The 12,500-nt window shown below is 44.6% G+C and overlaps 1 protein-coding gene across 1 annotated transcript in view; it reads left to right on the top strand.

Annotated features, from left to right (window-relative positions):
- The window catches only part of cacna1sa (calcium channel, voltage-dependent, L type, alpha 1S subunit, a), a 36,937-nt gene that overhangs the window by 5,622 nt on the left and 18,815 nt on the right, over nt 1-12,500 (top strand). Inside the window, 21 exon segments of the mRNA XM_046875434.1 lie at nt 205-410; nt 521-624; nt 718-863; nt 1,126-1,207; nt 1,298-1,458; nt 1,601-1,826; nt 1,948-2,155; nt 2,252-2,372; nt 2,433-2,547; nt 2,630-2,726; nt 2,871-2,940; nt 3,284-3,416; nt 7,372-7,501; nt 7,628-7,687; nt 7,897-8,003; nt 8,121-8,208; nt 8,290-8,397; nt 8,513-8,565; nt 11,573-11,719; nt 11,901-12,102; nt 12,209-12,367. Of these exon segments, the coding sequence (XP_046731390.1) occupies nt 205-410; nt 521-624; nt 718-863; nt 1,126-1,207; nt 1,298-1,458; nt 1,601-1,826; nt 1,948-2,155; nt 2,252-2,372; nt 2,433-2,547; nt 2,630-2,726; nt 2,871-2,940; nt 3,284-3,416; nt 7,372-7,501; nt 7,628-7,687; nt 7,897-8,003; nt 8,121-8,208; nt 8,290-8,397; nt 8,513-8,565; nt 11,573-11,719; nt 11,901-12,102; nt 12,209-12,367 (2,723 nt within the window).

The raw sequence follows: 12,500 nt of genomic DNA, 5'->3' as shown, positions 1-12,500 counted from the left end.
GAGAAAAACCATCAGTTTAGAGCAGAAAATGAAAATGATAAATCCACATGAAGCAGAAAAAACTGTTACAGTCACAGCACCTTCTTCACCTTACAATATTTTGGACTTACGATGGAGTCGTAATGTATCTTTAGATATAGAGGAATACCTGTATATTGTACCATTTGATTTCACCATATGACTGCGTGTGTGCGTGTGAGACAGATATCATAGCGACGGTGGAGAATGAGAAGCCGTCTCCGTGTGCTGAAGCAGGAAACGGCCGACGCTGTATGCTGAATGGAACAGAGTGTAGACCAGGATGGCCCGGTCCTAATAACGGCATCAGTCACTTTGATAATCTGGGCTTCTCTATGCTCACTGTGTATCAGTGCATCACCACACAGGGCTGGACAGACGTCCTCTACTGGGTGTGTCTCTCTCAGCACATTCTTACCACAGGGTGGGGACATACACCTGCACCAACCAGGACCCATCATCATAGAAATGTGTGTGTGTGTGTGTGTGTGTGTGTGTTCAGGTGAATGATGCACTTGGGATGGAGTGGCCATGGCTCTACTTCGTTACTCTAATCCTGCTGGGATCATTTTTCATCTTAAACATGGTGCTGGGAGTCCTGTGTGGGTCAGTGTCATACTCTCACCATGTGTGTGTGTGTGTGTGTGTGTGTGTGTGTCATACATATAAGATCACTGTGTGTGTTTTTCTCTCACTTAGCGAGTTCACTAAGGAGCGGGAAAAGAGCTCTCGGAGTGGTGAGTATCAAATGTTGCGTGAACGTCAGCAGCTGGATGAAGATCTAAAGGGTTACATGGAGTGGATCACTCAGGCTGAGATCATGGACCCCGCCCAGGAAGGTCAAGGTCAAACACAGACTTACACAGTCACTCACAGGAACACATTGTGATCTTGCTCCTTCTTTGCTTGATTTTTCTGGCGCCTCTATGTTGCTGCTGTCTGTCTCTGATGTTTCACCGCTGTATCTGATGTCTCCATCTGGTGTCTTTCTACTGTCTGTCTCTAGGGTTTCTTTTTGCTATTTTTTTGGTGTTTCTCTCTGTTGCTGATGTCTTACTCTGGTCTCTCTGTGGTCACTCTGGTGTCTCACTCTGGTCTCTCTCTCAGGTCTGCTGCCGCTGCAGGACAGAGGTTCTGAGACGGAGAGTCTGTATGAGTTGGAGGGTCTGAACAGACTCATGTACTACGTGTGAGTGATCGGTTATTATGTCCATTTCCTGCTGGAGAAATCTTCAGATGAAATCTGATTTGAATCCTTTTGGACTCGTGTTCTCCTCAGGCGTCATGCTCGCTGCTGGAATCGATTCTTTCGGAGGAAGTGTCGTGTCTGGGTTAAATCCAAACTCTTCTACTGGCTGGTCTTCCTGCTGGTATTCTTTAACACGCTGGTCATCGCCACAGAGCACCATCAGCAGACCCAGGCCCTCACCGACTTCCAAGGTCAAACTCCCATTAACACCTGCAGACTTCTCATCAGACTGAAAGGGGTTTGGGGTAGTTTGAATGTGATCAGCTCCAGGTTGGGGGAGTTGTGGTTAGTGTAAATGGTGTTGAGTGCTTTTCTGTGTCTGATTATCCACAGAGAGTTCGAATAAAGCTCTGCTGTGTCTGTTTGCGGTGGAGATGGTGTTGAAGATGTACACTCTGGGCCTGCCTTCTTACTTCATGTCTCTGTTTAACCGATTCGATTGTTTCGTTGTGTCCATGGGGCTTCTCGAGATCATTCTGGTCCACATGGGTGTGATGTCCACCATGGGCATCTCGGTCATGCGCTGCATTCGTCTGCTGCGTCTCATCAAAGTCACCAAGTACACACCTTGATCTCACCTTCGTCTCAGCTTTCAGAGTGAAAAACTCATCCAATTTGTATTATTAAACAGTCACTTACCTCACATGTAAAATGTGTGTGTGTGTGTGTGTGTGTGTCAGGTACTGGACCTCTCTCAGTAACTTGGTAGCATCTCTGTTGAACTCTGTGCGCTCCATCGCATCTCTCCTGCTCCTCCTCTTCCTCTTTATCGTCATCTTCGCTCTCCTTGGCATGCAGGTGTTCGGAGGAAAATTCAACTTCCCTGACCAGAAAATCAGACGAAGCAACTTTGACAACTTTCCTCAGGCACTAATCACTGTGTTCCAGGTAATCACACACACACACACACACACACACACACACACACACACACACACACACACACACACAATGCCTCACCTTCATGTTTCATTCTGTCTGTAGATCCTGACAGGAGAGGACTGGAACAGTGTGATGTATGATGGTATCATGGCTCATGGAGGTCCTGTGATACCTGGAATCCTGGTCAGCATTTACTTTATCATCCTGTTCATCTGCGGCAACTGTATCCTTTATCGTGTGTGTGTGTGTGTGTGTGTGTGTGTTTTCCTGAGCTCTCCCACAGATATCCTGTTGAACGTGTTCTTGGCTATAGCAGTGGATAACCTGGCTGAAGCTGAGAGCCTCACATCTGCACAGAAGGAGAAGGCAGAGGAGAAGAAGCATAAGAAGATGCTCAGGTGAGGTCAAAGGTCAGCCGCATTACTCACTGTGCAGGTAATCAGATATCTGATTAAAGGTCTGATTGGTGTGATGATTCAGATCCAAAGTGTCTGATAAAGGAGACGAGGATAAATGTGCGGCAAAGAAGTTAGCAGAGCAGCGAGCAAAGACTGACGGAATCCCCACCACGGCCAGGGTAAGGGACCAACACACACACACACACACAGACACACACACACAGACACACACGCACACACACATGCCCGTTTGCTGTGTTGGATTTTCATTTTAGAAACAGTGTAACTTTGTCTATAAAACACAACTTCTCTGATGTTCTCAGCTGAAGGTGGACGAGTTCGAGTCGAATGTAAACGAGATTAAAGATCCTTTTCCACCTGCGGATTTTCCAGGTGAGTAACAGCACTGGGCTGATCTGATGATGTAGAACCTGGATTCAGTGGAACAGCTCCAGCTACACATTCTCTCATACACAGGACTGATACTTGTCTATAAGGATCAGTGGAGCAGTGTTTATGATCTGATGCACAATCATCTCCAAACTGCACTGAACACACATTAAGATTCAGTGATTCTACATGATGTTCATCACGTGAGAACATTCTGAAGAACTGAATCCTAAAACCTAAAATGTATTCCTGGAATCCTAGTTTAGCTTGTCTGTAAGTGTGAAGAGCTTCTGAAGTGAAGAGATAAAATGATGTTTAGTACTGTTCAGTTATGATCTTTACCCAGGTGATGATGAGGAGGAGGAACCTGAGATCCCAAACAGTCCTAGGCCTCGACCAATGGCTGACCTGCAGCTGAAGGAGACTGTGGTGCCAATGCCTGAGGCCAGCTCCTTCTTCATCTTTGGCCCACAGAACAAGTGTGTATGAAGAAAGAAAGAAAGAAAGAAAGAAAGAAAGAAAGAAAGAAAGAAAGAAAGAAAGACAGAAAGACAGACAGACAGACAGACAGACAGACAGACAAGTCATTAAAAGCTTCTTGTCATCACAACCATGTAGAGCTGAAGCAGTACAAAGTGACATGAGACAACGTTTCTCTACAACCCTGGTGCTACAATAACACAACACAGAGGTACAATACACAATACAGAGCTACAATAACAATACAGAGCTACATAACACAACACAGAGCTACAATAACACAACACAGAGCGACAATAACACAACACAGAGCTACATAACACAATACAGAGCTACAATAACACAACACAGAGCTACATACAATACAGAGCTACAATAACACAACACAGAGCTACAATAACACAACACAGAGCGACAATAACACAACACAGAGCTACATACACAATACAGAGCTACAATAACACAACACAGAGCTACATACACAATACAGGCGACAATAACACAACACAGAGCTACATACACAATACAGAGCTACAATAACACAACACAGAGCGACAATAACACAACCCAGGCGACAATAACACAACACAGAGCTACAATACACAATACAGAGCTACAATACACAATACAGAGCTACAATAACACAACACAGAGCTAAAATAACACAACACAGAGCGACAATAACACAACACAGAGCTACAATAACACAACACAGAGCGACAATAACACAACACAGAGCTACATACACAACACAGAGCTACACACAACACAGAGCTACAATAACACAACACAGAGCGACAATAACACAACACAGAGCTACATACACAATACAGAGCTACAATAACACAACACAGAGCTACATACACAATACAGAGCGACAATAACACAACACAGAGCTACATACAACACAGAGCTAAAATAACACAACACAGAGTGACAATAACACAACACAGAGCTACAATACACAATACAGAGCTACATACACATACAGAGCTACAATAACACAACACAGAGCTAAAATAACACAACACAGAGCTACAATAACACAAAACAGAGCTACAATAACACAACACAGGCGACAATAACACAACACAGAGCTACATACACAATACAGAGCTACAATAACACAACACAGAGCTACATACACAATACAGAGCTACAATAACACAACACAGAGCTACATACACAATACAGAGCTACAATAACACAACACAGAGCTACATACACAACACAGAGCTACATAACACAACACAGAGCTACATAACACAACACAGAGCTACATAACACAACACAGAGCTACATACACACAACACAGAGCTACATAACACAACACAGAGCTACATACACAATAGAGCTACAATAACACAACACAGAGCTACATACACAACACAGAGCGACAATAACACAACACAGAGCTACATATACACAATACAGAGCTACAATAACACAACAGAGCTACAATAATAATAACACAGAGCTACAATAACACACACAGAGCTACATAACACAACACAGAGCTACATAACACAACACAGAGCTACAATAACACAACACAGAGCTACATACACAACACAGAGCTACAATAACACAACACAGAGCTACATAACACAACACAGGCTACATAACACAACACAGAGCTACATACACAACACAGAGCTACATACAACACAGAGCTACACACACAACACAGAGCTACATAACACAACACAGAGCTACATAACACAACACAGAGCTACATAACACAACACAGAGCTACATAACACAACACAGAGCTACATACACAACACAGAGCTACATACATCACACAGAGCTACATAACACAACACAGAGCTACATAACACAACACAGAGCTACATACACAATACAGAGCTACAATAACACAACACAGAGCTACATACACAACACAGAGCTACATAACACAACACAGAGCTACATACACAATACAGAGCTACAATAACACAACACAGAGCTACACACACAACACAGAGCTACATAACACAACACAGAGCTACATACATCACACAGAGCTACACACAACACAGAGCTACATAACACAACACAGAGCTACATAACACAACACAGAGCTACATAACACAACACAGAGCTACATAACACAACACAGAGCTACATACAACACAGAGCTACATACACAACACAGAGCTACATAACACAACACAGAGCTACACACAACACAGAGCTACATAACACAACACAGAGCTACATAACACAACACAGAGCTACAATAACACAACACAGAGCTACAATAACACAACACAGAGCTACATAACACAACACAGAGCTACAATAACAACACAGAGCTACATACACAACACAGAGCTACAATAACACAACACAGAGCTACATACACAACACAGAGCTACAATAACACAACACAGAGCTACATACACAACACAGAGCTACATACACAATAGAGCTACGATAACACAACACAGAGCTACAATAACACACACAGAGCTACAATAATAATAACACAACACAGAGCTACATACACAACACAGAGCTACATAACACAACACAGAGCTACATAACACAATACAGAGCTATAATAACACAACACAGAGCTACATACACAACACAGAGCTACATAACACAACACAGAGCTACATAACAACACAGAGCTACATACACAATACAGACCTATAATAACACAACACAGAGCTACATACACAACACAGAGCTACATACACAATACAGACTATAATAACACAACACAGAGCTACATACACAACACAGAGCTACATAACACAACACAGAGCTACATAACACAACACAGAGCTACATACACAATACAGACCTATAATAACACAACAAAGAGCTACATACACAACACAGAGCTACATACACAATACAGACCTATAATAACACAACACAGAGCTACATACACAACACAGACCTTCAATAACACAACACAGAGCTACAATAACACCACACAGAGCTACATACACAATACAGACCTATAATAACACAACAAAGAGCTACATACACAACACAGAGCTGCATACACAATATAGACCTTCAATAACACAACACAGAGCTACAATAACACAACACAGAGCTACATACATCACACAGAGCTACATACACAATACAGAGCTATAATAACACAACACAAAACGCGGCTAGATCATCTAGCTGAATGGCGGCATCCGGGACTCATCCGCTGAGCCACGGCTCCGTGAAAACAAAGACGCAGCAGTCTTTAAACTTTTGCCACGTCCGCTGAAGTCGGATGTAGATTCATTTATTATTCAGGGAGCAGACATTTAATAGTAGAATGGACGGGAGAGCTGGCCGGCTGGAGTTAGCCTTTAGCCTACCATGGACACCCTCTCCCAGCATCAGGCGACACAGAGGGCTGGGGGCCTGGTCTTTGTAGCAGAGGTTGATGCAAGCAGAGGTACATCAACATATAGATCTGTTGTTGCATGTAATGTAGCAGCATCTGGCGGTCATATACATGAACACAGCTGTCTCTGGCATCCATGAACTTTGAAAAGTCAGGAAAAAATGCGAAAAGCACCATTTGGATCCACAGATGTGTGCTACTACCGTGCCTCCATGTTGGATTAGAAGACATACAGAGACTGACAGCCATACAGACAAACAGAGAGGCAGAGACAGACAGACAAACAGACAGACAGAGAGGCAGAGACAGACAGACAAACAGACAGACAGACAGAGTGGCAGAGAAACACAGAGACAAATAAATAGCCAGAAAGGCAGAGACAGACAGACAGATAGACAGAGACAGACAAACAGACAAAGACAAACAGAGAGGCAAAGACAGATAGACAGAGAGACAGAGATAGAAAGACAGACAACCAGATAAAGAGGCAGAGCCAGCCAGCAAGACAGACAGACAGGCAGAGCCAGCCAGACAGACAGACAGATTACTGCTATGATGTAACAATCACTGATGATTTCTTTCACTAGGTTCCGAAAGTTGTGTCACCGTATCATTAATGCCACAACATTCACCAACATCATCCTCCTTTTCATCCTGCTGAGCAGCATCTCTCTGGCAGCTGAGGATCCCATCGACCCAATGTCCTTCAGGAACCAGGTAAATGTGCCCTGTTTCAGGTAAACCAGCAGTACCAGGTCAGAGGAGCTCCACACCTGAAGCTGCTGTGATCCCTCAGCCCTCAGTGTAGTGTTTAATCTATTCCTTCCATGTCTACATGCCAAGGTTCTGGCGTATGCAGACATCGTCTTCACATCTGTTTTCACGGCTGAGATTGTGCTGAAGGTAATACTGTAACTGTGTGTCTGTCGAACATGTGGAACCACTGGAGCTACATGTTCACTGTAACAGCTGCAATCTGTGTAGATAACGTTTGATAACATTGTAGAGAGGATCAGGTGTGTAACTGTAACTCACACATCACTGTGAAACTTAGTTACAGTCTAGTGTGTGTGAAGTGTGTGTAATACCCACCTCATCTCTCTTCGTTTCAGATGACGACATATGGTGCTTTCTTACACAAAGGCTCCTTCTGCAGGAACTCCTTTAACATCCTGGACCTGATTGTAGTCGGAGTATCGCTGCTCTCAATGGGGATGGAGTGAGTTTCATCCACACTGAGAAACACTTATAGACAGAAGTGTGTGTGTGTGTGTGTGTGTGTGTGTGTGTGTGTCTACGAGGTGTTAGTAAATGTGTGTTGATGATGATGATGTAGATCCAGTGCCATTTCTGTAGTGAAGATACTGCGAGTGCTGAGAGTTCTAAGGCCTTTAAGAGCCATAAACAGAGCAAAAGGACTCAAGGTGAAAACACACACACAAATGTACAAATATAGTCCATTGTAAATTTACTCAAAATTAAATGTGTGTGTGTGTGTGTTTCAGCACGTGGTTCAGTGTGTGTTTGTGGCCATTAAGACAATTGGGAACATTGTGCTGGTCACCATGCTGCTGGACTTCATGTTCGCCTGCATTGGAGTTCAGCTGTTCAGGGTGAAGAACTCAATGTCCATTTTATTAATTACTCTGTGTGTGTGTGTGTGTGTGTGTGTGTGTGTTAGATTCTCACTGGATTATGGTCAATAATAAGAGAAAATTTCCTTCTCAGGGTAAATTCTATGCCTGTACCGATCCACTGAAGATGACAGAAGCAGAGTGCAGGTGAGTTTTGACTTCGTGCTCCAGCATCAGCTTCTCCAGTGTTCATTCAGAATATCTGTATGGAGTGTAGGAGCTCTGAGGAAAGGAAATGCTTTCTACCAGCTGCACTCTTCTGAGTGAACATTCTCATCACCCAATGCGTCACACCTGGCTCTAAGCACCACTACAACTAAAGGTGGAATAAAGAACATGGAAGGGTTTGGATCACATGGCATTACTGTGCAGCTAGATTCCTCTAGAGTTAATGGCCTGGACCAAAGTACACCACACTGCATTATAGAGAGCCCTGAGGAGATATAAGGAAAAGGGAGTTAAACCCTGAACTGAAAACCCCTACTGCCAAACTGCATCAACTCCTGCTCTTACTGTGGACTAAGTAGCTTACAGGTGCTCCTCCTGCATCACTGATACTGAGGTACCAATGCCCAATCTGTTTCACACTCTTCCAACAATGTCTTCTCTAATGGTTCAGATATGATCAGCACCTGCGAGAGGAAACGCTTGTAAATAAGCCTCCAAAAAGACAGGTCAAGTTCAAGCACAACTTTAAGCTAAAGACACTAATAAAGATTTGGTCAATGGACATGGACATGAATGTTGGAAGTGGAAGGAGCTAGCTAGAAATGATGACCTGTGGAGGCAGAAGCAGTATGAGAGGACAAGTTCTCAGTGTAGGAACAGCCAGAGATAACAGAGATGTTATGAACTTCAGATGTTGCTGCACTAATAAAGACTGCCACTCCTGTTTGGAGCTCCACAAGCATAGCACACACTGACTGCACACTCTCACTCACACACTGCACACTTACTGCACACTCTCACCCACACACTGCACATTCACACTTACACTTTGCACAATCACCACACTCTTAATGCACACTCTCACACTGCACGCTCACTCTCACTCACACACTGTACACTCACACACTGCACATTCACACTTACACTCTGCACACTCACCACGCTCTGACTGCACACTCTCACTCACTCACACTGCACACTCTCAACCTCACACTGCACATTCACACTTACATTCTGCACACTCACCACGCTCTGACTGCACACTCTCACTCTCACTCACACACTGCACACTCTCAACCTCACACTGCACATTCACACTTACATTCTGCACACTCACTCACACTGCACACTCACACACTGCATTCACACTGCACACTCTCACTCACACACTGCACATTCACACTTACATTCTGCACACTCACCACACTCTGACTGCACACTCACTCACACACTGCATTCTCACACTGCACACTCACCACACTCTGACTGCACACACTCACTCACATTGCACATTCACACTTACACTCTGCACACTCACCACACTCTGACTGCACACTCACTTACACACTGCATACTCACACTGCACATTTACACTGCACACTCTTACTCACATACTGCACACTTACAACACTCTCACTCACACACTGTAAACTCATGCACTGCACATTTCCACTTACACTCTGCACACTCACCACACTCCAACTGCACACACTCACACACTGCATACTCACACTGCACACACTCACTGCACACTCACCACACCCTGATTGCGCACACTCACAGTGCACACTCACTCACACACTGCCCACTCACCACTGCACATTCCCACACTTTCACTCACACACCACACACTCACCACACTCTGACTGCACACTCTGACTCACACACTGCACACTTACACACTGCACATTTACACTGCACACTCACACACTGCATAGTTAAACTCTGCACACTCACAATGCACACTCAATCTCTGCACACTCTAGACACCCTGACTGCACACACTCACTTTCACACACACTCTCAAACTGCACTTTCAAACTGCAGACTCACACTGCACACTCTCACTCACACACTGCATTCACACTGTACACTCACACTTACACACACTACACATTTAAACTGCACACTCACTCTGACTGCATTCACACTGCACACTCTCACTCACTCACACTGCACACTCTCAACCTCACACTGCACATTCACACTTACATTCTGCACACTCTCACTCACACACACTGCACACTCTCACACTGCACACTCACTGCACACTCACTCACACACACTGCACACTCACACTGCACACTCACCACACTCTGACTGCACACTCACTCACACACTGCATTCTCACACTGCACACTCACCACACTCTGACTGCACACACTCACCACATTGCACATTCACACTTACACTCTGCACACTCACCACACTCTGACTGCACACTCACTTACACACTGCATACTCACACTGCACATTTACACTGCACACTCTTACTCACATACTGCACACTTACAACACTCTCACTCACACACTGTAAACTCATGCACTGCACATTTCCACTTACACTCTGCACACTCACCACACTCCAACTGCACACACTCACACACTGCATACTCACACTGCACACACTCACTGCACACTCACCACACCCTGATTGCGCACACTCACAGTGCACACTCACTCACACACTGCCCACTCACCACTGCACATTCCCACACTTTCACTCACACACCACACACTCACCACACTCTGACTGCACACTCTGACTCACACACTGCACACTTACACACTGCACATTTACACTGCACACTCACACACTGCATAGTTAAACTCTGCACACTCACAATGCACACTCAATCTCTGCACACTCTAGACACCCTGACTGCACACACTCACTTTCACACTACACACTCTCAAACTGCACTTTCAAACTGCAGACTCACACTGCACACTCTCACTCACACACTGCATTCACACTGTACACTCACACTTACACACACTACACATTTAAACTGCACACTCACTCTGACTGCATTCACACTGCACACTCACTCAGACTGACTGCGCACACACACACTCACTCACACTGACTGCACACACACACACACACAGATCACTCACACACTGCACATTAACTGCACACAGACTGCTAATGCATTATATGTTGTATTGTAAAGAAGACTAAAGGTCAGTGGTGTGTTTTCAGGGGGACGTTTATTTACTATCAGGACAACGCGCTGAATGAGATCTTGATCCACAGGAGGAAGTGGATTAACAGTGATTTAAACTTTGACAATGTGCTGAATGGAATGCTTGCTCTCTTCACTGCCTCCACATTCGAGGGCTGGCCAAAGTAACTCCTCACACACCAACACACTCCTATACAGCAACTACTTTATTACACTCAAACCATATTCTTCACAATATGCCTCATATTTAAGACATATTGTGTATTAATGCATACGTAATTCTTTCTCTGTGTGTGTGTGTGTGTGTGTGTGTGTGTGTGTGTGTGTGTGTGTGTGTGTGTGTAGGCTGTTGTATAAAGCCATCGATTCGAACATGGAGGATGTCGGTCCTGTGTACAATAACCGTATTGGAATCTCCATCTTCTTCATTGTCTACCTCATCCTCATCGCATTCTTCATGATGAACATCTTTGTGGGTTTTGTGATCGTCACCTTCCAGGAGCAGGGAGAGCAGGAGTACAAGAACTGTGAGCTGGACAAGAACCAGGTCCAACACCTGCCCATTGCACTACACCTCCTTTAACACATAGTGCACCGCTTTGACACTGTGTGTGTGTGTGTGTGTGTGTGTGTGTGTGTGTGTGTGTGTGCAGCGTCAGTGTGTGCAGTACGCTCTAAAGGCTCGCCCACTTCGATGCTACATTCCCAAAAACCCGTATCAGTACCAGGTTTGGTACATTGTGACATCCTGCTACTTCGAGTACCTGATGTTTCTTCTCATCATGCTGAACACCATGTGCCTGGGCATGCAGGTGCCTTTACACACACATACAGTGAGGAAAATAAGTATTTGAACACCCTGCTATTTTGCAAGTTCTCCCACTTAGAAATCATGGAGGGGTCTGAAATTGTCATCGTAGGTGCATGTCCACTGTGAGAGACATA

The sequence above is a fragment of the Silurus meridionalis genome, chromosome 19, assembly GCF_014805685.1.
Source record: "Silurus meridionalis isolate SWU-2019-XX chromosome 19, ASM1480568v1, whole genome shotgun sequence".
NCBI lineage: Eukaryota > Metazoa > Chordata > Actinopteri > Siluriformes > Siluridae > Silurus > Silurus meridionalis.
The sequence above is the reverse complement of the archived record's forward strand: the minus strand, read 5'-3'. Positions and strand labels throughout refer to the sequence as shown.